This window comes from Nannobrachium achirus, assembly GCF_963921795.1.
Source record: "Nannobrachium achirus genome assembly, chromosome: 9".
Taxonomy (NCBI): domain Eukaryota; kingdom Metazoa; phylum Chordata; class Actinopteri; order Myctophiformes; family Myctophidae; genus Nannobrachium; species Nannobrachium achirus.
In genome coordinates, this window is record NC_137818.1 from 36,272,946 (window position 1) to 36,300,334 (window position 27,389).

General features: G+C 40.0%; 2 protein-coding genes across 2 annotated transcripts in view; both read right to left on the reverse strand.

The window, feature by feature from the left end:
* Positions 1-1,942: 1,942 nt before the first annotated feature.
* Positions 1,943-12,015, reverse strand: rnf41 (ring finger protein 41). Its single transcript, XM_080733107.1, has 7 exons — positions 11,910-12,015; positions 10,180-10,257; positions 9,870-9,985; positions 9,067-9,338; positions 6,582-6,717; positions 3,268-3,371; positions 1,943-2,836 (listed from the first exon to the last, which is right to left on the reverse strand). The coding sequence occupies exons 3-7, from the start codon at positions 9,957-9,959 to the stop codon at positions 2,482-2,484; spliced, it is 957 nt and encodes a 318-aa protein (XP_080589233.1). The 5' UTR covers positions 9,960-9,985; positions 10,180-10,257; positions 11,910-12,015; the 3' UTR covers positions 1,943-2,481.
* Positions 12,016-16,368: 4,353 nt separating this feature from the next.
* ankrd52a (ankyrin repeat domain 52a) overlaps positions 16,369-27,389 on the reverse strand; it is a 29,612-nt gene continuing 18,591 nt past the window's right edge. Inside the window, exon 28 of the mRNA XM_080733218.1 lies at positions 16,369-27,208. Within this exon, the coding sequence (XP_080589344.1) occupies positions 26,937-27,208 (272 nt within the window). The 3' untranslated portion in view covers positions 16,369-26,936. The remainder of the gene's footprint in view (positions 27,209-27,389) is intronic.

A 27,389-nucleotide genomic window follows, 5' to 3' on the forward strand; every position in this document is an offset into this window, starting at 1 on the left:
ATAAATACTATAAAAATAAAGTACTTGAGTAAATGTACCTAGTTACTTCACACCACTGCTCGAACTGGAGCCTATACGTGTACATGCACTTTGCCCGGCGGGTGTGGTTTACTCTATATTTACCAAGCGCACGTGTTAACAATCAAGTTCAACCTCTTTCTAGGTAATGCTAACGTAACGTAGGTCTATATGTAGTTCTAAAATTAATATAGGCTAGGCTATAATATCCTTGCAGTCCACTCCAGCGGACACGGACAGGACACCCAGTCACCGTCATTTGTGCCGCACTAAAAGAGCAGGGAGCCCTGGCTGCCCGGCCCGGAGAATACACATTTGTAGTGCTGGCCGCATGACAAAATTATGTTTATGGACAATAATAGTTCAGCGTGCCATTGCGTAGATCACATGCCCACATTCCATTGATCACAAAGGCAAAGGCTTTAGACTGTACACAATGGGGCTAGCCGGAGCAGATACCGGACGTTATTTACCACCCGTACAATGAGCACAGACAGACAGTCCCTCCTGAGGCAGCATAACTGTCTGCCGGTGCGGCACTCCCTCCCTTTTTTAGCATCGTCAGCATTTCGGACAGGTTTCATAGCCCGACGTTTAAATGCATTAATATGCGATGACCTTAAAGAAATGCCTGCTTTTTTAATAAGGCTCCTAGTCGTTTCGTATTTAGCTGATCTGCCCCAGGGAAATGATTATGCCATAAAGATCTGGTGACATGATGTGGTAAAAACAAGTAACTGCATGGAGAAGGAAAGAAAAAGGAAAAAGAGAAAACACTACATTTTATGATCAAGTTTGAGATTTTATTACTTTCTTGTCTGTACAACACAGCACATAAGACACAAAACAAAGTCATTGACAGGGGAAAAAATAAATGACTTCCAACCTTATCTCGTCTTCTGCTCTTGGAGACATTAAGTCCAGTTCGCCATAAGTCTACTTGTTGGCCTCAATAGTAGTTGTACAACACTTTTCTCATTCAGAAACCATTGGAGTGATTTTCAACTACCATGATACAGAAAAGCGGTCAGTATGAGCAGTTTTGACTAACTGAATACTGGGAAATAAATGTATATTTAAAGCATAAAACATTTTTCAACAACTTAGGAACAATGTAGCATACAAGTGTGAACCATTATGATTTGTCAAAAAGAAAATGTATTACACATTATCCCAAATGTTTAACTTCCATTGTATCACTTCCACTGGACCCACATATTGACTATATACAACCAAGGCAACAACAAAAACACAAAACAGTGTTTTCTCTTTATCCTGCAATGAACTTCAACTGGATTGAAAAGGCAAATTTACATACATCTTCATTCAAGCATGTTCATGTAAAAGGCAACACAATAAATAAATCCAATGGCACACAAATTTGGACAATCTAAAATGAGAAGCACAATGTCTCATGAAATATTCACAAGAATAAAGAAAATAAATGACGCAAAAGCAAGCAAGAATTAAACAATAACTTTCTGAGTCAACATCCCTGGAGACAACACAACAAAACAAAACTACGGGAGGGTAGTGTGGCCCAGTGGCATACGTTGTAGGAGAAGCGTACCACATAAATAAGGCCAGAGTTTGTATCCGACCCGAGGCTCTTTACTGCACGTCATCCCCTCTGTCCCTCCTTTCCTGTTTCTGTTCACAACTTCTATCACAATCTAAATAAAGCAGAAATGCAGAGGGAAAAAAAGAATAATCTTAAAATAAGAGAGCCTGGTTAGTGCACTGACCACAATGCTCCTTGTGAGCCACGAGGCCTTGAGTTTGAATTTAACTCCTATTCTCTCGTTTCCTCAATCTCTGCCCTAGTACACTGTCTAAAAAGCATAAATTCCCCCACCCTCCCTCCCTCCCTCCCTCCCCCCCCAGAAAACAAACAGCTTAACAAAGAACTAATCACAGTCTAATTACAGTTAGAGGAATAGATGGATAATGTTTATAATTCAATATAATATTTCTATTTACAAGTGTTTATACATTATTGAGGACATTGAATGGAGGGTTCAGAGAAGCCTATTACCATAAGGACATGAAGCTGAACAATCAGGTTGTGTAATGCACAACAAAATTTATCACACTTGTAAACATTTCTTCTTGTAAATTCCTTAGCCATCATCTGTCAGATTAAATAGTCATTCACCAGGCTCAATGCCCATATTCACACAGCGGCCATCATGCTCTTACATCATAGTTGGGGGTGGGAAATTCTCCTCACCCCCAACGAACATCATAAGAGCAAAATGGACACTATGAGAATTTGGTCAGTAATGTCCTTGTTTTAAGGCATAGGTAGCAAGCTTGTGAGTGAACCTCGTTGAACCAGATTTAAAAAAAAAATCCAGACATACTTTAGAATTTATTCGAAATAGGAGAGATTGCACTCGACACAAGCCCCCCAAGCAAAGCATCCCCACTTGTGTCTCTGAACCAGCTTCACAAGCTGTGTTGTTATAAGATCTCCTCCACTCCGTGGGCGAAGATCATGACCAAACCGGGTTCCAGAATCATGTCCTCTCCCATGTGCTGGTTCTCACAGGCCATGACTACCACTGCCTGCTTGCCAGGGATACGTTTAGCCACGTAGTTCTCATAGTAGCGCCTGTTCATCTGCCTGGTCTCCAGTGTGGCCAGACCCTGCGGCCAGTTGCGCTCATGGGCATTCTCAATCAGGTCATTGACAATGGACAAGGGGCAGCCGCTGTCAATGAGGGAGCGCTTGATGACCGCCTGGAGTACAGCATCAGGAGTGGAGATCATACCTCCCCAGCGTGTCACTCTGGCCGGCTGCATGGAGTTGACCCACCTGGTGACAACACAGTAAGGGGAAAGGTATTGTGAGGCTGAAGTCAGGACAGGTATACACAACCAAGAAGTAAGAACTTAACATTTGCACCATCAACAAAACAATGTAGGCTTCAGAAATCTCAAGTTGAGAGGGTCTTAAACACTACTGTAGGTGTAGGATGTACAGCAGAAGTTGATGTAAAAATAATATATCAGACTTATAATAGTGATTATAAGTACTGAAAAACACCTAGAAACAGAAAAGACAACAAATAACTATTTAAGTAAATAAAGAGACAATACTGGCTAAAAATACAAATAGTTCAAATTAGAATGATAAAAAAAAAGGCAAAGTAGATTAGGTGGTGATGGCAAGTCTGCAGAGGTGGGTTTTGAGTGTGTTTTAAAAGAAAAGGGACTGCTTTAATTTGGGTTGGTAGGGATACTTACTCCAGTATCTCATTATACTCTATGCTCTCCTCAAGGTTCTGCAGGTTAGGGTTAGCACTGCGGATTGCTCTCATGTAGGCTTTCAGCAGCTGAATATCCCGCTTCTAGGAGAGTCAAAACACTCAGATAAGGGGATGCATTCACACAACCTTTATGGGCTAAAAATAGTTGAGACCGATCATTCCAAGGGTTCATTTGGTTCTATATAAAAAGGGCCATTGGTTAGATATGATTATGGCTGCCATTAGACAAATTACTGAAAGCACTTTTTTTGATGAACAAAACGGATATTGAGTTTTTGGCACAACATGGTTAGTGCTATGGATTACATTACATTACAGAAAAGCAATGAATCTTATTCAGCCAACAAAATCATCCAAGGTCAAAAGAATAGCGTTTGCCAAAAATAATATATATAAAGAACTTAATCATCTAAAAGGTTTGGTATGGTTCCAGCCTTTGTATAGGGTAGGCAACCTTAGGCACAGGTACCAACATTGGCACAAGTGAGGGTGATCACTGGTGATAAAGAGAATTTTATAATATGATTTTATTTTAAACATATGTATTTTTGCTTATATTAATATGCATGTGCTGTGTCATTAAAGATAGACTGTGACCCAGTGTTTGCTTAGCCTATATGATTAACTCAAACAACAGTGACAGTGACAGTTAACTCCGAATTGCTTAGCCCGTGATGAACTCAAACATACAATGACTCGTTTCATTTAACTATTGTCAAAGGATCCAATCAAAAGTAACAGCTTTTGATTATCCCATGACTGCTTGTTGAGTAACTTCCACACCCACACCCACACCCACACCCACACACAGGATCATCTAATGATATCATTTAAAAAGTAAAACTTCCATATATTCTAGATTCAAAGTGAAATATTTCAAAACATTTGTTTTAATCTAAAAAAATAAATAAAGACAATATTTAGAACATTTGAATACTGTGAAAAACAATTATTATAATACAGAAATGTCAACCATCTGAAAAGAACTAAATGGTTGGTCGGGGGTTCTTTTACACAAATGACCGCCTCTTTTTCAGACAGAGTCCCAGAGTCTGGAAGAAGAGTGGAGAGGCACAGCATCCAAGATGCTTTAAGTCTAGTGTGATGTTTTGGGGTGCCATGTCATCTGCTGGTTAGTTAGTAAAGTTAGACGAAAGTTAAACCAATCTGGGAACTAAATCAAAATATATGATTTAAATACAATACAAAATACAATATCTTTCTTCACAAATGTGTTCATAAAGGTGTCAACTATCACCTCTGAACTTTCTCAATCACAACTCCCTTTGGAAACTTTGTGGGAGCCAATCAAAGTTGGGGGTAACGGGATACCTGGGCCTGGGATTAAAGGGGATAAAATAAAGAAATAGCCAATATGAGCGTATGAGGTGTGTAATTAGGGTATGTTTGGGCTGCTGAATCCATTCCAACCATTAGTTTTCAGTTAAAATGACTCCTTGGCCATAAAATAGGCCTAATTGGCTAATGCTGTTTTAAACCCTTTTAAGTGTTCCTTGTCAGATTGTATCATGTTATCCTGTGTGTCATGATGTGCGCTTAACCACCTGATCTTGAATAGTTTTCATGAATTCAAACCCTACTCCAACCATTTTTTTTATTGCCAATATTATATGTCTCGTGGCCTATTTTATGGCCAAGGAGTAATTATTACTGAAAACTAATGGTTGGAATGGATTCAGCAGCCCCAAAATACCCTAATTACACACCTCATACGCTCATATTGGCCATTCTTTTTTTTTTTCCCCTTTAATCCCAGGCCCTCGGGATACCCCCAACTTTGATTGGCTCCCACAAAGTTTCCGAAGGGAGTTGTGATTGAGAAAGTTCAGAGGTGATAGTAGACACTTTTATGAACACATTTGTGAAGAAAGATATTGATTTTGATTTAGTTCCCAGATTGGTTTAACTTTCGGCTAACTTTACCTAACTAGGTGTAGGTCCACTTTGTTTTATTTGCGTGTATCCAAAACCCACCACGACACAGTTAAGACCCGCCAGCGGAAGCTTGTGATTGGCTGAACCACCGGTAGGGAGCGCTCCGTTGTGTTCACTTGGACCACACAGAGGTGCCGAAATTTATTTTCTAGCAGGACTCTGCAGTTTGCACCACTCCAAAGTGCTAAAACTACTAGCATAATAACCATGGTATTTAATACAGAGCTTATTGGTGAGCCAAATCTCCTGGCCCCATCAAGAGTGTATGAGGAAGATGAGACACACCAGACCCAAAAATGCAGACAAGATTCAACTTCTTTCGTGTATCACTATCATTGTCAAATGTCCAACTCAGTGTTGTGTAGCCACACCCTTGATTCTGGTTGCACTTGGAAGAGACCGGCCTCTGAAGGTGGTCTAGAGGGGACAGGTGGTAATTATATGTTCTGCAGTCTGCTCAGGCTCGCCATATGACTTGAAGCAACTGACCAAAGTATGCAGGTGGTTCAGCAGAGTCCATTGCTGCATGGTAGAGCTTATCTTAAGGCCCATCCACATCAATGCAACTCCTTGCAACATGCAACTACTTGCAACCATTATCCACAATGGCAGTTGCAAGGAGTTGCATAACAGTTTGTTGCAAGGAGTCGTGACTAGTTGCAGCATTGGTGCCGCCTGGCCTTTCTGATGCCATCTCCCGGGTCACTGATGAAGGATGTGTAGACAAGCTGAAGGATACTATCAAAGCAACCCTGGGCTTCCATAAGACCTCAACAGTGCCACAAGCTGATCGCCTCCATTAGGCTCCATGCCACGACGCATTGATGAAGTAATTTGTTCAAAAAGTAGCCCAGACCAAGTATTAAGCCCATAAATGAACATCATTTAACATTCAGATGGTCGACATTTCTGTATTATATTTTCCACGATATTCAAATTTGTTTAGATGAGATATATATAGTATATACATATATATTCTTTCCTACAGCCTATACTTGGCTTAACCGCAGCTCAATGGAGAAGTGGTGCCAAGTTATGAATTCATTGATAAAGCTGCTGCAATGATAAAAAACCCTTACTGATGAGTAGTGTCAATGGACATTCACACCAAAACTGATAACAAATGAAAAGATTTCCAACATTTAGCCACCCCGGAGTTCTGCAGTGTTGAAAAACTGTCCATTGCTCACAGCAAGGTTGCACCTGTTTTTGGCAGGGTCACGTAAATTGTAAACAATGGGACCATCCAGAGGCTACATTTTGTCTTTGTGGTCCGGTGTTGAATGTTCTGTTGGAGCTGATGTATTTATGTGCAAGCAAAGTGAGCGTTCTTACTTGTTCCCCCAACTGGTGCTTATGCTCTACAACGGTTTTCTCAAGCTCCGAAATCTTAGTTTGCTGCTGCTGCACCACACTTCGTAAGTGCTTGATGCACTTGTGGTTGGGCATCTCATCTTTGGGCATTTCTAGCCTGCAGGAAGAGGAAGAGATGGAACAAAAGGAGGAAGAGAGGAAAAACACTTGTTAACTGTTACAGTTACACTGATAATATATTGCAGTGTCATGAAGCCAGAGAAAACGCATGTCATTTAAAATATCACACCAGTCCAACACAACATGCAAAGCAGTTTGACACCCCTTGTCTGGCCTGTGGGAAGGAATTTATAATACACTAACTGGTCACGTTATTAGTTTACTAGTGTCTTTAAACAGCATTGTTTTATTTTATTGTCTGATACAACAGCACATGAATGCAATTTCTAATCAGCCAATTACAATTCAAGGTATGAGCCTGTGGTCAAGAAAGACGAGCTACTCGATCGTCGAGACTCATCAGACCAGGCAACAGATTTCCAATCTATTGTGCAGGTTGGTTGAGCCTAGAGTGAGTACATTTTAAATGTCCAAATATGGACACCACTTGAAAATCTAGGTGCGAAGGCAGCTTAGCGGCCTGAACATTCAATCTAATTTATATCCACATCATGTATTATGCATTTCAATGGCAGCCGATCAGACGATACTCTCTCACCATTATCTCTCCTCATTACACGGCTTGGTTGAATGCTTGATTCTGATTGGTCAATCACTGAATTCAGCGGTGTGTTATTTCTGGATAATGACCACTGAGCTCAATAACACTGTAGTGTCTAATCAAAGGCTCAGGGCACACTGGCCTCAAGAATGCTTTCGAAAATATTTGAAGCGAGAAATAGACAGACCGAAAATGTATTCCATTTGAGCAACACTTCCTGTTGTTTTCCGAGGCGACCGTGTAACTGGACGGCCCTGGCATAAACTAACCCATTTTGGGCGGGAAACCCTTTTGGTATTTTTACCCTTCAGGACAGGAACCACTTTTGGAGTTCTTGTTGCTATGTACAGTATATAGCAGCATAACGTTTTGTATTTTTTTCACAAAACGTATGTCAGGATTTAGAAGGCATCAGTCCTAAATGGGTTAATGGAATACTTTCATTACCGTAAGCAATGAAATACTTCATTTTGTTATTACTTTTGTTTTGGGTCAATTTAGTAATTTATTTATAAAGTAGCCGTGTAATAAGTTGGATAATTGGCGGCGAGCAGGTCATTGTTTATAAATGAACGCCTTCAGGGGCGTTTAAATCCCTCCGCTTCGTGTCAGGATTTAATCACCCCGTCTGGTTTATTTCTCAACAATGACCGGCTTGCCGTCAATTTTCCTTGCCTATTGCTGTCTGTTGCAGGTAGGTTTTTGTGGGTACAAATTCCATACACAGTAGTTAACCACTGTGAATGACTTGAATTCGGTCAAACCTCAGTCTGAGAGAGTTGTGTGGGAGCTTTTACTACTCTCATCTTATAGTCATTGCAATTATATAGTCTAGATTTACAATTTGTTTCGTTAGTTCTAAGTTCACGTCTGCTAATGTTATGGAAAGGGTGGTGATGATACCAAAATAACATTGTGCTTTTTCCCCCCACACCTTACTTTTAGCCTACAACGTAAGTTAACAGCTTGCCTTACCTATATTATTTGAAGGCAATCATTTTCATTATATGAAATAAGTTGAGTGAAATATTTTGTAGAAAGGGCTGTATTCTAAATTTGTGTCGCTAATTTCAATTTCCAATGGTTTACTAATGGGATAAATGTAAGCATCAAAATGTAAGCATCAAAATGTAAGCACCCCCCCCCCCCCCCCATCTCTCATCACTAAACTAAACTTCCTTTTAGCTAAATTTGTAAAGAGACACTGTAGCACACAGCAGAGACTGAGACAGCAGGTTGCACAAACTACGGCAATAAGAGCTGTGGGAGCACATGCGCATTTTGCTGAATAGGAATTTCAGGTACCCAAGTCTTTCTTTCTAGCTCCAAGGAACTTATTTGGGTTACATCATTTCTTCTGATGTAATGTTATCTACCAGCCAAGGACTGCCTGGTGGCTCAGCCAGAAACTGCTCCCAGAGTTTCGAGGACCCCGAGTTTGAATACAACTTATGTCATGTCTCCCTTCTCACTACACTCTACTATGTAATAAACAAAAATTGCAAAATAAAATAAAATAAATTACCAGCCAAGCTTCATTGTACAGTGACTGGATGATGAAAAGATAAAGAATGAACATTTATAGTTGTCAAAGTAACTATCCACAATTTTGGTACTGAAAAATAAAGTGTATGCATTCCATGCCATATTTGTTAAATGATCAGAGATCCATTATCCTCTGTATCTAATCCAATTCTGTATCTAATCCAATTGAAGCCTGTGCAAACAATGACGTTCCTGACACCTTAAGTTTCCACAGTGGAAATGTGGAGGTTTCTCACTCACCCACAACCCTCCTCACAGTTGACAGGCCTCTTGGGGTTGTGTTCACAATCCTTCAAGTGCGACTGCAGCTGGTCTAGCCGCAACGTGGCCGTGCAGCCGAATCCTGCATTGTCACAGCCGATCTGAAGCTTGGATAGCATATTGCGCATGATACGCGGGACAGGCCGGAGGTGGGCTAGTGTCACCACGGTGCGGTCCACAGGGCAGATCTGCTGCTGGGCGAACCACTGGGTGATGCAGGCATTGCAGAAAGCATGCTCGCAGTGTGGGGCCTGTAGGGTGAAGTCAAAATTACAAATGAGATGATGAACTTAATTAAGACACAACAACATAGGATGCAAGTCTTTTTAAGATGATCCGTCATAAACGTCTGATGATCTGTCTAGGGATGGGACAATATGAAAATTTCATACCACGATTATTGTGACAAAATAAATCACGATTTACGATATTATCGCGATAATCAAAATCCATTATCCCGGGGCGGAACATTTGCCAAAAAATAGCCGATCTACAAGCTCACAACGCGTCGCAGAAGAGATTTGTTAGAGAGCGGAAAAAAGACTGTATCAAGTACGTATATTATAAGTACCTTTTACCAATTATAGACGGTTTAAGTGGTACCGGATATGCAGCTCAGCAAATAAAAGGTGAATTTATCCCAGTGCATGACGGAGGACGATATCACGATAAATTAAATCTCCACGATACGATTATCATGAGTATTTTTTAATCACGATAAACTATAATATCGCTTATCGTCCCATCCCTAGATCTGTCATTAGCAGCTGTAAACAACTTACCTGCACTGGCTCTTCTAGTACTCCACTACATATGGGGCACAGCAGGTCTTCATCCACCTCCCCTTGGAACCTGGTGACGTCGTACCCCATGGTACATTCCAGGGACCCACAATCGCCTGATGAAATGACAATTGATAACAAAGTTAGATTTTAAGAAGAAAAAAAAAAAAAATCACCCTCATGAATAATATAAGATAAAACCACAGTAAATCCAAGTGGTAATTTAAGTCTGAGTTAAATTAAGACTAACGATTTAGCTGTGTGCCATGAATAATGGCAAATGCCTTGGGATGAAGTGCTTTCATGTTACCTCACTCACGAATGAGCTGCAATGCTTCCATTCAGTGTCTGACAGGCTTTCCTCCGATCACGCCATACAGATGACAACCTGTGTTGTGAGGTAGAGTTCATTATTTAGTGTTCAACCATTGACCAAGTCCGGGACACCTAGAGAGTCCTCAAGAGTTACTACAGGGGGTCCGCCAAATCTTTGTGTGATCGATTGGAACGGATTTTTAAAAACAGTTCCATAGTTTTGTACTTTTTCTGTTTTATATGTGTCTGTGGAGTTAACATTACTCTAATAGACCCCCAGGTGTGGTTATAAATATCTAAATATGTCTTCCCTGTGTATTTTTGGTTATTTCCTGAAAGCTGAAAGTCAAAAGGCCAGATTGAAATACACTGATTTAATAACATCATAATATCATCCACTCCTCTTTTCACCATTCAACAACAGCTGTGGGTGTGGCTAACTTCAAGCAACCCATCGTTAAACCAACCCTAGCGTCACTTTTCTTAGGGGGACATTAGCCGAAAATAGTTCACAAGCGACCTGCAGACAGTTGTGAACTTGTAAAAAACGATACTTTCTGCAAAGAGGTTTGGTGTAGTGGGGAAAAGTGCAGAGCCAGTAAGTATTGAGGTTTTAACTGGTTAACTGAAAATACACAAAATACTACGGAAGTCGATACATTCTATTTACATCCTGCTTCATCTCTCTCATCTAAGATGTCCTTGGCCTGAAAAACGCTGAAGATCCCTGTTAGTAGACTATTATTATTCAGGAGTGGAATGGAATGAATGACTTTGCAGGACCATAGCCATGATGGTCCCATTTGGGTGTTTGCTAGTATTAATTTACCACCCTGGATGCAATCTGGCTAGCCATCGTCCAAAAAAATCCTTTTGAGTCTGTTCTTGAGAGATTGGTACCCTGGATGCAACTCTGCTTCAGATGGGCACACGCTAATGAGATGCAGAAGATGCATTCTGTGGTCCCCATCATCAAAACAACGAATTCTAGAATGCAGAAAATTCAACTAATAAAACCGTCTAGTCTTATAAAACAGCTTTAACTGCATAAACAATTTAAAAGCGAGTTGATAATCATATTCTTAAGAAAACTATGGACGGGTGAAGCACACGTGAAAACAAGTGTCACTTATTTATTATTAAAGTAGATGCGTTTCGTTTCTCAGAATGTCAAATCAGTCCTATTCTGAGCTGGATGATAAACATAAAGATGATGTGATCATGGAGATGTGTGAAGTGCCGCAGCCCTGCTGCTCCCACATAACAGGAGGAGAGATTCTTGTTGTCCCTGTTGACTGTGGTGACCCACTTTCAGCAGCACACACACACACACACCATTGGAGGTGATTATCATTACCTTCTCCCATCTAACTCTGCAAGGGGGTTTAAAGTACACGCTATGAAGATACATGCTGCGCTGTTCTAACATTACAAATCTTGCCTGATCACTTGGGTTCATCAGTGATCCTTTCAGACAGCCATTCATCCTGTACAAACACAGCATCATCGAATATCTAAAGTACATAACATTATGCCAACTAGCGAAGCCACCTGTAATGCTAACGCTAGCCACACTAGCGCTGGCTAACACCGTTGGTTTCCTCTGGATGCCAGTAGCCACAAAGCTACCCACTGTGTTCAGCCAAGGGTAAATAGACAGATAATCAGCAGATACACTCGGAGGAATTAAAGCTTAATGTCTAAAAACCTGTTGAGGAAACTTACGTCAACACACAGCAGAACACATAAAACAGTCGCGATGTATATCCTATGGGCAGAATGATGTCTCTACTGTAGATACGAGGTAGCTTTAAGTTGCTAGCCACGTCCCTTCTTCTTCTTCTTTAAGTTTAATGGCGGGTGACAACCGGAAGGTGTATACCGCCACCTACTTTACCGGAGTATGTAGTGCACTCCTTGCACTTAAGGAGTCATAATAGTCATTATGCAGTACTTTTCAAGTCCATCCATTTATAAACCCCCCCCATTGTCTTCTTCCATATTCAGTCCATTCTGTCCCCAGACCCAGCATCCTGAGTTGGAGAAAATCCTTCCCTCAGTAGCTTGTCCAGGTCCTCTCCACTTATATCCTCTATTTTCAGAAATCTCTTGCCCGCGTCTAGAATCATCTTGATTCTTTCTGTTTTCCCTTTAATTTCCATTGCACAATTCACTACCATAGCGATAAACGCCAGAAACTGTTTCCTGTCCATGCAAATTGTTTGCTCTGCTCTCTTTGATCTTTCCTCATGTCTTTCTTTCGCCCTTAATTCGTTTCCTCCCTCCATTTTCTTTACTGCCTCTGCGTACGATATTCCCTTTTCAACTCTAATCTTATTGACACTTTCTTCCCTTCTTCTTTTAGGGCACACTGATGCCCCTGCATAATGATTCCCTTTGCAGTGGATACATTTCGGCTCGCTCCTCTCTGTTGTGCACTCATCTTTACATTTCTCCTCCCCACATCTTCCACATTTCCTTGTTCTTCGGCAAACGGCCGCGGCATGTCCATATTCTTGACAGCAATAACATCTTAGAGGGCCCCTCTCAAATGGTCTGACCTTGTAGGTTACATACTCAACATATATCCTGTTCGGCAAATCTCCATTGAACTCGATGTACAGTGACTCACTATCCTCACTCTTTCCTTCTCTGAAGCGTTTCATTCTCTTCACTTTGTTTACCCCCAACAGGTCAAAAAATGGTTCCAGCTCCATTGTGAGTGGCACACCACTTATAACGCCAGCTGCATTTCTTCTCCCATGCCCAAGTTCATAGCACTCAACTCTGTGGCCATCAAACTTCGTGATGCCATGTACTGCCTTCAACATTTGCTTTTCTGACTTGCATTCTATAATTACCATTCCACTTCGAGCAATTCGAACCGATTTCACCTCTCCTAGTTTCTTCCCCACAAACATTGCAACACTGTGCCTATCACTAAATATTCCATCCACTTTTTTGACAGCTCTCATTCCTGCAGCATAACTGTCTTCCGTATCATGTCCATCACTTGCTGAGCTATATACTTTACTCCTTTTCCTTTTGTTTTCATTCCCCCTCGAGTCCTCTGCTTGAATTTCGCTCTCCGAATCCACCATGCTTCCGCTCGTACTCGCCATCCTCCTCTCCAACTCTCAGCCACGTCCCAGGCTACATCCTACGCTTTACGTTGCGACTCGCAGCTACGTACGCGCGCACGTTACGTAGTCTACGTACGAGTGAAGTGGGGGCGTCAATCAATAGCATCTATCTCCTGCATAATTTTGGTCTATAATAAATACAATTAAAACTATTTTCAAATAGCCCATGTAAAAAATTGGGCTAAAGTTGTTCATGTATGTTTTATAATATAATAATGTATATCTACAAAGTAACTAAAGTCTTCAAATAACCATAAAGGAGTCAAAGTAGAATATTTGCCTCTGAGATGTAGTGGAGTATATGTAACAGTGTTGAAAATTGGAAATACTCCAGTAAAGTACAAATAAATTGTACTTTAAGTACATTTAGTTATTTACTTTCCACCATTGAAATACTATATTGAAAAAATGTTATGATAACCGACGAACAGGCCCACTCATATCTGTTTGAGCTTATCAGCAACAATGCATAAAATGAATTGAAAGAATGCACCTACTACCTAGCAGCAGTCGTGTAAAGTAACTAGAAGTAACTACTAGTTACTTTGTAGGTTTTGATTATACTTACAAAAGATACATTTACTGACTTGACAATATTTTTTTAATAAAGTAAAACACGTGAGTACTTCTTTCATCACTGCTATCTAGGATATAAGTTATTCGTCTTTGAGATGGAGTCCCCTCTGGCACTGTCTTCATGACCTTCCTCTTCCACGTGCTTGCCTCGTGCTGCAGCATAAAGGATGAGGATGGTGTAGGTTGTAGGATTATGGAGACGTCAGACTACAGTACATATCAAGCTCCTTTAGTTAACTGGCTGCCTGAGAAAACTGATTTCAATTGTGTGCATATATTCTTGTGCGTTGTATATATCCTACCTTTATACCCGTTATCCATATTTTCTTACCTTTTATTTATTTTAAGTTAACTAACAATGTAACTGCAGTCAAATGAAGCAAAAATAATTTCACCCCTTTAAATGTGTTGTACTGCATACACTTGTTTGTGTATATTTATAATGGGACGTGCAGAGAATGTTAGAGAGGCAGGGGCTGGAATCTCTAAAAGGGCCTTTTAGTGAAAATATTGAAAATAGCAGACCTCCAAGCTTGGAGGTCAGCTATTTTCGATGCTTGATACCACACTGAACTAACCATAATCAAGTCAATGCTGGAGTTGTGGCGTAACAGCATTTATTTCTACACAGAGAGGGAAATTCTTTCAATATAAGATGCTGCATTCAAGTTCAGGAGAGTTTGGACAAAGTCTTGAGAGAGTCTTGAATGCTGCCTTCAGGTATTGCATGGAAAGAGGGCATTTTCTTTTCTTTCACCATAGTAAAAAACTGCATTCATGGTCTGGAGAGGGCACTTTGAAGACCCCTTTGGTGTCTACGTGTGCACGTGCCTGTATTTATATCATACCGGTACACATTTTTCAGGAATAGAAAGCCTACATGTTCCATTAGCTTCATTCCCCAATCCCCATCAATGATGTCCCTGGTGGGCGGGTACAGAAAAATGGTACCGTATCATCATGAGCATTAGTGAGGATCAATAATATGAACAATCCATCAACCATCCTTTAAGTGGAAGCCCCACCTTGCAGGATTCTGATTGGATAGCTTAATGTAACCGCACTGGTTTTCTAGGGTCGAAAAAACATTAAAATGCATTCTCTGGGTCTACACAGGCTTCAGCCAGCAATGCGGAAATGTTTTTGTGTTATCTCTCTATGTCCTAACATTAACTTACACAAAACACCATGGTTCACGTCACGTGTAAATGTTGTTAATACAGTTTAATGTGGTGCATGTCACCAGAAAGCACAGTAAAAGAAGGAAACTGCAGCCAAAGTCCAAAGTAGAGCAGGTTTATTGTACTGCAATGAGTAGGTGGATTGCTGGGAATACAGCCACACTGTTACTTAACACCTGAGTGATCTCCTAACAGTATAGACCCTCACAGTGAATGAAAAGGAATTGAGACAACCCCCAAAATATGCGGATGTATGAGTCAGAACTAAGGAACCCATGCACTGATAGCGTGTTCTCTAGAGCACCATCTCTCAACGTTTGATTTGGGGCACACCAGGGGTCCAAACGGACCCTTGCAGGTCTGTAACTCTGAGTGAGTACACATGGAGCCAGTTTGTATCTTTGGGACCCCAATCTACACTGTAAAATGATCAGTGTTAATTGTGTGCAGAAATGGAATCTTCTTTAAAGAACTTTAAGGGTCCATTGGTGGTCCCCTAGACGGAGCTCCCAGAGAACTCCTGAACAGGAGTCCGAGTCCTCTTTTCTATCATTTCACTTGCCTACTAAAGCTGGCAAAAAGGAAATGAAGCTTGGTGTGTATGGTGGTGACTGGGATTTTCTTGCTTATGCAATTGAATAATCATTCTGTTAAATGCAATATATTGTATTTTATGTGGGTATTGAGATCCGAATCAGACTGACATTGCATGTTTTATGTGAGCAGACTTAAGATAAAATAAATACTTGAGTTGCAGTCTCCCAACACCTTAGTGCTTATATTTATAACTCAAATCTGAGTAGGAAAAATCACATTGAGCATCAGTAAGCTTCAAAATTAATCTGTAAACTAGCATCAGTTGCGTTTCACTTTAGTGTGAATGTGACATTTCTTTTCACATAATTAAGAAGAAAAATAGAAACATTTCTATTGTTGAGGGATTATAACTACTCATCTGCATTGTTCAAAACAAGTCCCTCCAAAGGTGCAATGGAATCATGCTGGACCATTTTATCATTGTGTTGTTCAGTTCTTGCCTGGTCCCATTCATTCATTTGTTGGTGCGCTGGTACAGGGGCTGCACCGCGACTCAGCGTGTCACGTATGCCTTGATGTGTTACAAATGTTTGTATATATGTTTTGAATACATGACTGCTGTGTCGTAAGACAAATTTCAGTGTGAACTGACAATAAAGTACTATATCATATCATTCACTAACAAAGATAAGAAGTGTGTGAAACTACAGTGGTGCAATGGTAAGAAATTACTTAAGACACTGTAGATATTTAGCAATAGCACTTTATTGAACACCAACAACCCTAAGCCACAATACTGAATGACAAGACCAATTGGCTGCAGCAAACATTTTATAAAATAGATTCAGGTTTTTCATGTCACTAAATTCTCTTTTTTTTTTCTTTTAATGTCAGAAAGACAGATGCGGGTTTTTCCAAAACAGTGAATGATCTTATACATATTTAACATTTTTCGTAACAAATTATCATTCACGTGTTCACACAAAGGAATAACAAGGCAAAGTGCTTTCAGGATTGCATTGTTGAAAAAAAAAAAAAGAAAAAAGGAAAAGAAAAGAAGAAATAAATGGCTTGAGGTTTAGGTGAGCTAGTGGGTGAAGGGGACACGGTGGGGTCTTGTCCTAGAGGAGGTGTGTGTGGGCATTGCCTGATCAGAAAACCTCAAGCCTTTTACCCATGTCCTGTACACCTTGTGGAGCGATGGGGGGGTGAGGAGGGTGGGGTAGAGGGTTGGGGGGGGCAGACACCTAAATAGCAGAATTTGGTTTGGAGTAGACAGATGACTTTAGAAGGCATACGGCTTGACGGTCAGGGGACTCACCCTCGTACGGGATGGTGAAATCTACCTCACGCATCTACCTCACGACAACCTGTGGTACAAGTCCAGCTGCAGGGTGAATGGCTAAGCCAGAAAACACGAAGCTGTAAACGTCCTAGTACACTATGGGGGGGTATACGTGTGTGTTTTATATATATATTTATACATAGATAGATATATACACACACACACACACACTGTATACAGTATACACACAGTATATGCACAAGAGGAATTCGAAACAAATGGTAGTAAAAAAAAAAAGAAAAAAAAAAAAAGAAGAAAAGTTATTTTCAAAAGATGGTTCTTGTGGCCATGCATTACTGAATGTTAAAGGGGAGAGACTATCATCAGAATCTGCATCATAGCATTGTCTGGCTTCACATTCCAGTGGTATTTTTGTTGTATAAATGCTTTTCATAAATATTTTTTTTCCACGTCAAATAGACATATACACATACAGCACAACCAAGCACACTTCATGTATAACTACCATTGCTTATGATAGAAACTGTATTCCCATACGGTGAATAGATTTGCTTTAAGTCAAAAACAGGTGGAGAGACAAACGATACACAAGGCTGCAAAACAAGGAGGTAGGAAAAATGCTACTGAAAACAGCAAGTGACGCTAACATGATCGTTTATATAAATAATTCAACTATGCGTCAGGCTTAAGGCTAATTCATACTTCGTGAAACGACAATAAATGAGCCTTTAGCCTGGACTTCTTGGATGCACCCAAGCACCTGCAGTTTCTATCCCAGTCAACTGTTGATAGAACAATTATGGCCAGCATACTCTGGGACAGTATGTGATCCATGGACAAGTTAATTAATCAGATATAGCCAAATTAAGACATTAAACAAAATGTTAATAGGTTAGGAAGAAGACGCACCAAACAGACACTTCCTATGTGGCTTTTACACATGCTGATCCAGAAGAAGCTGACTGGGGTGCCAACTGGGGTGCTTAGCAGTATCCAAGAAATCTTACAAGGTGCTATCGGCCTTACAGAAATTGAATCGTGTCTTTTGCCTGTATCTTTAGAACTGATCATGATTTAAATGGGCTAACTTAATTAGAGTAAGTTCCTTGGTCCTGTCGTCATCACAGGTCTACAGACAGACCATGTTGCTGGTGATGGCATCGACTCCTTTACACACAGTAGACTAGTTTATTTGCAGATTTGTAAATGAGGTAATTAGCGTTAGGCTAAATAGGGAACCCTGTCATTAACAAACATATGCCCACTCCATTCACCACCAGCAAAGCAAAAGAGGTTTCTAAAACCAATGGGCCAAGATTGTGAAAACAAAACTTAAAACAAAACAACTTTGGAATGTTGGGTGGACAAGCCAACTTTTTGTGAAGGTGCACCAAGAAATTATTTGATTGTAACTCATCATATGCCCTGATCCAGAGTCCTTCTACTCATGTAAAGGGCTCCTTGGTATTATTCTCCAGATAAGCCACTCAATGTAAAACAGGCAACAATTATCTTTTTTTTTTCTCTTCCAAAATCTGTCATGAAGTAAGACTGCCTCAGTGGCAGACTTATGCCCGTTTTCAGTCCAGTTGTAATAGGATTGTTAATAGCTTTGAGTCGCAATAAGGGATCAACATCATCAATGGTGAAGCGGAATAAACAGAAAAGGCTAGGGTACTACCTCACTAACATAATGTCGGAACATGCAGTATACATCCTTTCCTACAGTAGGCTATTCCTAATAGCACATTCAATGGGGCTCCTAAAGGCTGTTTTATACTTGAAAAGGCCAGAGTCTTATAAGTATAAAACAGCCTCTAGTGACATTTTGTCTGATATGGCTCTGCTTGAGTATGATCAAGCTTGGTGTGAGACTACTTCCACTGTGGGTTCACAGAAAGAGCAAGTCAATAAGGTGCTCTGTCAGAAGATTGCTGCCTTAGTTCACCTGAACAAACACCTGGGTGTCATTCAGTTCAGAGGGTCTAGGGATATACATTGGGGGGGAACAAATGTTTTGAACATTTCAGGGTTGCTGTTTTTCTCACTCCTTCTTGCAATATGTTTTAGTTTTTTCTTTCCCAGACATGTCCTCTGCTGGTGAAAACAAACGGCACTTTCAAGGGGAATGTTACTCAAAAACCACAATCACAGGACCTCCAAGTAACAGATTCTGAGAACACATAGGCTATACAGTAGATATAAATCTCATGAGTTTCTTAACTGTACAAGCTTTAGGCTACACACTAAAAAGGGAGGGATACATAGGAACCCTTAATGCTCAACAATGAAAACAAATATATTATAAGGCATTTCATAATTCCTTTTATCCGCATACTTCACTGACAGCAGGTCTAAAATATTTGAGAAAACATTTCATTCAAGGAGGAAAAGGATGCATATACATCTACACATGCAAATGAACATGTCTATCAGCTATTAACCAGATTCAAGGAATTAGGTCTAAGTCCATAATACAATACCATCAAAGCCCATTTATTAAAATAAAACACGCGCCTACTCAAAATCTATCTTCAACTTGTGCACGGTCCTTTCTCTGAGCAGGCAGCGTTAATTGAATATCGATCACAGTTTTAATAATGTAATATCACACACTCCACTATCAAACGTCACTTCTCTGAATGCAAACACAAGGATTGTTTTAAATCCCAAATTCTCTCCAGGAGAGTGACTTTTGGTGTTAACAAATAAGGGCATATTAAATATTGAGTTTTATTTTTCCAACTGAGGAAGCAATGATAAACAAAAGGTTATTGCACTTTTTTCTTTTGTCTATTTAAAACGAGGTCAGCGATAAAGAGGATTCATGCCTTAATAATGCCATAAGAAGACAACAAAATGTTACACTACTTCTATAGTATGATCACACTGTTATTAACACTGCACACAGCTTACTACTGCAACCCTACTTTTGTTAATCAGTCTACCCTAATAACACAAAACAATCTCCACAATCAATTTGCAACACAGTCACAACAAACAGTTATCCTAAACATAATCACTTGTATCTTGTATGAATGTACCATGTGACAACTTGGGACTGCGTTGTTAAATTCATTGTCTTTTGCCTACCAAAAGAATTGAGAACAACAATCAGAATTCATATGCTCTGGTTTGAGACAGTTGTCTTTCTACAGTTCATGTGTTGCTGACAATCTAAACTTGTTTTCCCTCACTTCACACGAGTCTCATGCCTTTCTTCCCCTGCATGCCAAAACTTCACACAGGCTCCTTAAACTCCATGGTGTTAGGAGCTAGGCTTAGCCTTGAGGTGCCATCTTTGGATTTGTGCTTTCGTACTCTATTAATCCCTCTCCCTTCCAATGTGTCCAAAAATCACATCAGGGTAACATGCCTTTCATTTTTTTCCGTCCTAACGGAGCACTCGGCCACAGGCCACCCATTGGAAACGCAGACTATTACAAGAGGGAATCGTTTAGGCTCGTCATGTTCAGAGGGCATCAACTGTAGTCTTGTACGTTCATTGTGTGTATTGTATATATTTGTTTCCCCATTATAAGGCTTCCGGGAAGTACAAATGGAAGACCGTACCTTTCGGTAGTAACAAATAAAAGGCACCATGCCACCACTGCGCTGGATATCACACTGTTCTACTGGTGGGCGGGTGGGTAAATAAACAAGGATGTGGGTGGGGAAAGGCGGTCAAACTAGCGTTAGTCATACAGTATAAATGTTTTACTTAACGTGTAGAGGTAAAGTTACATAGCTACCATCATCTCCCTCTTTACACTGGGCTGTACCCTAATCATGACTTGCCCTGGATTTACACTTGTCTGCTTCGTATACACAGTGCAATCCGTAGTGCTCATTATCTTTGAGTGTAAAAATGGACCCAAAGGGGTACATTTTGCACCTGAATAACATTTACACCGGATTTCACTGTGAGACAAAGACGAAATGTGTTGAAATAAAAAATAAAAAAAAAGATTAGTTCTCTTCAATATTAAACAGGGGACTTGTGCAACATGCATCTACAGAAAAAACCACTCGCGCACACTAGTAGAGAAATCTAAAACTACTGGCATCAGGAGAAGACAAAACGAAGGGAAAAAAATAATCACAGAATCAATGTCAGCGTCGTCACACAAAGATCACTGATGAGGTAAAACTGCAGGTCCAATAAAAACGCAAGGTGCATTATACTGCCCCTTTGTAAGGTAGGAAACATTAGACATCTGCCGACACTAATCTAACACTTCTGCGTAGATACATTTCTGGTTTAGGCTGGTTTAAGCAATTATGCTACCCTTTACAAGATGGATCAGAGAATCAACTCTTTGTTATCATAGCCATACAAATGTCCTCATAATTTAATTACTCTTTTTCTTTTTTTTCCTTTTTTTTTGAGGTACCCCACTAGGGCTGTCACAATTATTACATAATCGTCTAATCGCAATTATTTGACATAATCGTGATTTTTTTTCATAATCGTCATAATCGTTTCCATGATGAAAAATGTTCATATAGTAAAAAAAAGTCAAAAAGTAGTGGAAATAGCAGATCTACAAACTTGTGAGCTTGTAGATCGGCTATTTCCAATCAAGGTTCTTTTTCAAGTATAAAGTTGTCAAATATGTCTGTAATTTCTTTGTATAGTTAGGTTATGTGTCATATCTACCATGTGCAACTTCAAAGCCTACAAGCCAATCAGAAATGTAATTTTCAACGACAAAAACACAATTAAATCGTTAATCGCAATTATTTGAGTGACAATTAATCGTCATGTAAAATGTCATAATCGTGACAGCCCTATACCCCACTTTTATTCTGTATTATTTGGCTCTGGACAATGGACAGACCAAAGTTTTGATTGTTTAATCAGTGAATTATGACCGATTCTTTCACAGTGGCAAATATGGCAATATCCTAACCTCTCAGAACAATCTCTGCAACCATGGCAACCTTGAGCTATGTGCTACCTCATTGATTTGTGTGCTTCGTGACACCCACAGATGCCTGTATAGCCCGATTTATACTTTGTCACACAAGGATGTTGCTCACCCAAAACAGCTGATCTAAAAGCTTGCAACGCATTGCGGATTCGACACCTTGTGGTCTTATAGATTAGCTATTTTCGGGCATGCAACACGGTCATACGAGCATAAATTAAGCATTAGATCAAAATTAGCCAAGAATTTAGCAATCCAACAAAGCAGCATAACTCTGGGGGGTGATGCAACTTATCAGGTACTGCCAGATATCACGTCCGTTTAAGCTTTTAAGGCAAAAGGCTCAACAGTGGATCAAAGAGAGTTGAATTGAAATTTGCCATTTAGAGCATTATTTCAAGTAAGAACCGAGACATCCATTGAGGCAACTCAATCCCATTTACACCATGCTTTAGTGGACATCTAAAATGATATATTTCTCCCCTGGTAACACACATTATAAACCACATTGTTATACAAACACACAACCTAGGGATTGCTTTGCCAATACCAAAATGACTGACTATATTTCTTTGAAAGGTCCAATTATAAAACAGATTTATAGTAACATCAAATCTTAACAGAATACCTGCGCTAAATGACTACTATTCCATGCAAATATCTTCTTAGATTTTATTTCCTTTTTTTAAACTTAGTTTATTACTGTTATACCTGGCAATAAAGGACATGCAGCTCCAAACAAAATAATAATCCTGACTATCTACTTAAGTTACTGACCAAGTTAATATGAGTTATGTCTAAAGGCAAATAAAGGTTTCTATGGCACTAGATGGGTGTAGCTTAGGTGCATTTTTGTCAAATATAGGCTATCAAATGTGTGTGATGGTATCTACTGTAGTCCTTTTTTTGTCTTGTTTTCCGTACTGTAAGGCAATCTCAATGGAATGGATGAACACACACTTTTAATCCATCAGACCTACTGTCTTCGCTTTACCTTGTAGGCTACCTTCCACACAAAACAGAGGGGGAAAAACTAGTGAATATTACAAAACAGTAGGCCTATACTCTCAACAGAAATGCCAAAACCTACCCTGACCCTCATCGCAGGAAGACTAATACACAACTAATATGTAAGATAATTATAGGTTTTTCTTTTTTCATGCTACCTGTATAATTACATCTACACAACACAAATGAAGAGCAATATTTTAAAGTCAGGAGAAAGCAAATTGTCCTGCTCTAAACTGACCCTACATTCATTTCAGTCAGTAAATTCATGGCTCAGATTTGAAGGTCAGACTGTAAACTGCTTAAACATATGCATAAATCCATTGCTGCTTTACTAAGGGGGATCTCCCCCTTAACAAATTTTGGCAAAATAGGCCTCATTTGTGACCAAAGATTCACACATCTAACCCGCATTTAAATCTTCCATTGGCATCTATGCTATGATTTACTGAATTGGCCTAAATGGATGGCAGTGCAATATTTGTGCTGCACACTATTACACACTCTCTCTATTGCTACAATTGGACCGTTCACTACTTTCCATTACTGACTCCAGATATACTGTATATGCTCCATTTGTTTGATCCATTTTTACAACAAAACTGCGATCTAGCTCCATGCACATAAGTACTCATCTACCATTGGTACACACAAATAAAGAAAAGCACATATAAGAATACTGTGACACAAAAAAAGGATTCAGTTACAATTTGTATATTTGCAGGGGGGCAATGGCTCCATTTACTGGCCATACATGGACATCACAAGAGCAAGATCTCTGCCCATTCCGACCTGTCTGACAGTAGCAGATGGCAGAGGAAATATGTAGGCTAGTTTTCTTTTGTAAATATATATTTTTTGGAAGAGCCTGAGGTGTTGTATGACTTTCACCACTTTGCCGCTGCCTAAGGTCAGTGCCTGCTTTTATAATAGGAGGTTGAGTAATGTGATCTAGTGACATTGTTGGACTAGTTGCTCCAGAAAAACAAAACAAAAAGTCTGGGTGCGTGGTACTGCTCCCAAGTGCTTAGAGATGACACTTTTTGTTTTGTCAACGATGCATTGTCAGTATACAGTTTAGTTGCAGCCTTTGCTTGTCTTTCGCAAATCTCTCTTCCGCTATTCGGCTGAAAAAACACATGCATGTAAACATAAGTACATACATACATTTGCTCCATTTTACACACTTAGGACCTGAACGTACTAAAGTGCGTGCTTGACTATCTAATTAAGTGCTGTAGGATCAAGGAAACTATATACCATGGACCATCCCATAAAAAATACTAAATATTTTTTCCATTAATATTTCTGATTTGATAAATGAGTTTTGTCTGCTGCATTAACACAGGTCCTGAGACTACAAAAATGTATCTATTCCTACACAGATCATAAAAAACATTAGAAATCCCTTTGTTCCGCAAACCAATTTGACCCAGAGAACAAAGGTTGGGAAGGGGGATGGGGTCAAATAAGTCCATTTCATTTCAGTCGATTTTCGTGATCATTTGAAATTGTGAACTAGAAATCTTAGCTTTCTGAAAACACTAAACTGGTGAAATAATTCACTGCTCTGAAATGGAGATAATGCTGATCAAAGTACAACATGAAATACTTATTTGTAGTATTTTCATGACATAGTCTACTTCCTCCTCTCAAATCCAGTCAAACTCCAACTACAGTAACGCATGTATTTGTGCCATTTCTTCATGAGTTGATATGAAATTATCTTGTCAGTGACAAAAAACTGTTGTGAAACCATCAACAGATGGCAACAAAGCGCAGAATGGCTAGGAATAATGTCCAAGTCATAAAAAGCTCTAGTGGTCTAATACAATCATCTTTAGTATGTTAGTACCAAACATCAGGTGAGGCGACAACAAAAGGAACACCAATGAAACAATTATTTGGATTTTTGCTATTCCTGAAATTTAAAAAAAGAAAACAGGTATTGGCCTTAGCGGAGCGTCACCAAAGTTCTCTCTTAGTTTCCTCTTAGCCCTATAATCATTTTAGTAAGGGTTAGAAATTCGCTCTAGTCTCTTATGACACCAGGAAACATATAAATTAGTTACACTTATTTGTATTTTTTTTCTCTAGAAACTCTGGTTCAACTGTGTTCAAATGCTGTCGCTAAGATATCGAATGGTTGAAAGACATTAAGAAATAAAGAAATGAAACCTAGCTAAAAGTCTCAGGACTGGTCCTACTCCGCTATAAAGCATTCTAACTGAAATGACGATGCGTTACAGAAGGCAGGGATCAAAAGGCATTTCATGAGATGCCATGAAGGTGATCCAGTGCATTTGTATTGACACTGACAGTAAAATGCCCGCTGCACAGAGCCATTCGTTAAGTCTTTAGATCAGTTTTTTTTAATGAACTGACAAAAAAATAATAATTAAATAATCAAAAACATTCCAGGGAAACAAAAGCCCTTGTGACAGTGATTGTCTATATAATAACGCTAAAATCAAAAAAAGGCCAAAAAGAAAATATTGCTTGAAAACTGCCAAACCAAAATAGCAGAAACACTCTCCATCTTGTCAAACCTATCAGAGCTGACCACCAGAAAAGTCAAGATACAAGCTATATTAAATGGAGAAAATTAGATCACCGGCTCCAAACACGAGGCATTAAGTATATGAGCTTGTTAAAGTCAAAAACGCTGACACTTGGTTCAACTACAGACAACAAAGACGTTTTTTTAAGAGACTTAATAAAAAAAAAACTTGATTGCTCTCTTTCGATATTTAGGCCATTCTAATTATGACATCTAATAATGGAGGAAAAAAAGAAGAAAAGAAATACTGCTCATTAAGTCAAGAGATGGGAAATAAATTGAAATGGCTTGTTCATTTATGTGCTCAGATATATGACGTTTTGATGAGGTGTTGTTGGCAGATATTACTACTAGTAAAGCCTTCATCTAAGAGATAAACAAGGCCTCAGTCAGTCACTATCCTACAGTAGTTCTCTTGTCCTACGGAGAGAACGTTAGGCCTACGGACCCTGGGTGAAGATGAAGCAGCTGCTAAACGAGTTGACGAGGTATATCAAAGATCTATTGTCTTTCTCTGTACAGTACAGTTTCATCTCAAATAAATAATTTATAGCCATAGTAGTGTTGATCAACTTTGGTCATAACGTATATGCTTAGAAACATTCTAGCTTAACAAACACTTATGTAGCTTCTTTCTTTCTTTTTTTTTTAAAATGAAGAGTCAGCACTGAGAACAAAATCGATGTTAGAATTGCCGACCCCAAACATGGCTCTCCTTTGGAAGGAGACCGGCGTTACGTATTCAGCAGCATTACCGAATTCTCTTCTGTGAAAAAAAAACGCTTCTAGGCCGTACATTAAAAGTATACTACGGAAATAACTTCTTTATGACCCTTTTTCCAAATTTAGAATTGTACTGTAGTACACTGGCATTGCACTCTCAAACAAATTTGTACTTTTCCCTTGTATGGTTCCTTCATAAAAAATCTATGCTAATGGACAAAAGAAAAAGGAAAAAAAAATCTTTGATCATTCTTTTTGGGGAGGCTATGCATTCCTCTACAAGGTCACCAAGTCGGATCGAAGATGATATGACTTTAAATACTGAACGATATGGAACAAATGACAGACAAGGATATACGGGTCTCCATGCTATTAGTTGTCAGTTATATAATTATGCCAAAGTGATTTTAAAGGGCTTAATGATTCGGGGGGGGGGGGGGATGGCCAGATTGCTGGGCTGTTTCAGGCGCCACAGCTCGTTCTAGTGACCTTGTAGAGCAAATCAGTCTCTTTAAGTATCGAGCACTACCGGGACATGGAGGAATGGGATCTAATTGCATATTAGGTTTGACTGCACCTCAAGAGAAGACCAAACACTCACACGCACAGACACACAAACACACACATACATACATACATACATAGAGAACAGACAGGTGGGGTGGGTGCTCTCCTGGTCCTCTGGGCTGTGTTAAAGGGAGTCGCCCCCTGGTGGTGATGACGGTGATAGCAGCTGACTGTTGGGGTGGGGTGGCGGGCTGGGCTGGGCCGGGGGTGGGGGGCGGCCTCACTCGGACAGACACCCGTCCAGGCCGACGGCCGCTCCGTGGCGGTCCTTGACGTAGCCGTTGTGGAGGCTGCCGTTGGGCAGCGGCGCGCAGGCGGCCGTGATGCCGCAGTGCTTCAGTAAGTTGAGACCCGGGGAGGGGGAGACGCTGGGGGGGGAGCAAGAGCAGGAGGAAGGGTCCCGCTGGGGGAAAGGCTTCATGGTGGACAGGATCAGAGCCAGGCAGTCAGCCACGTCCTTGTTGGGGGCACAGGCCAGGGCTGGGGTGTGGCCTGTCACCACGGCAACAACAACAACAACGACAACAACACAAATCAGCCAATCAGCAGTTTCCACAAGTTGGAGATTTTTCCGTGTGACACGAAGCGCGTCACACGTCCCACGATAAACTTTAACCACTTAAACCTGTGGTTCTAAAACTTTTACATTTCATGGTCTCCCCCTTAACTCTGA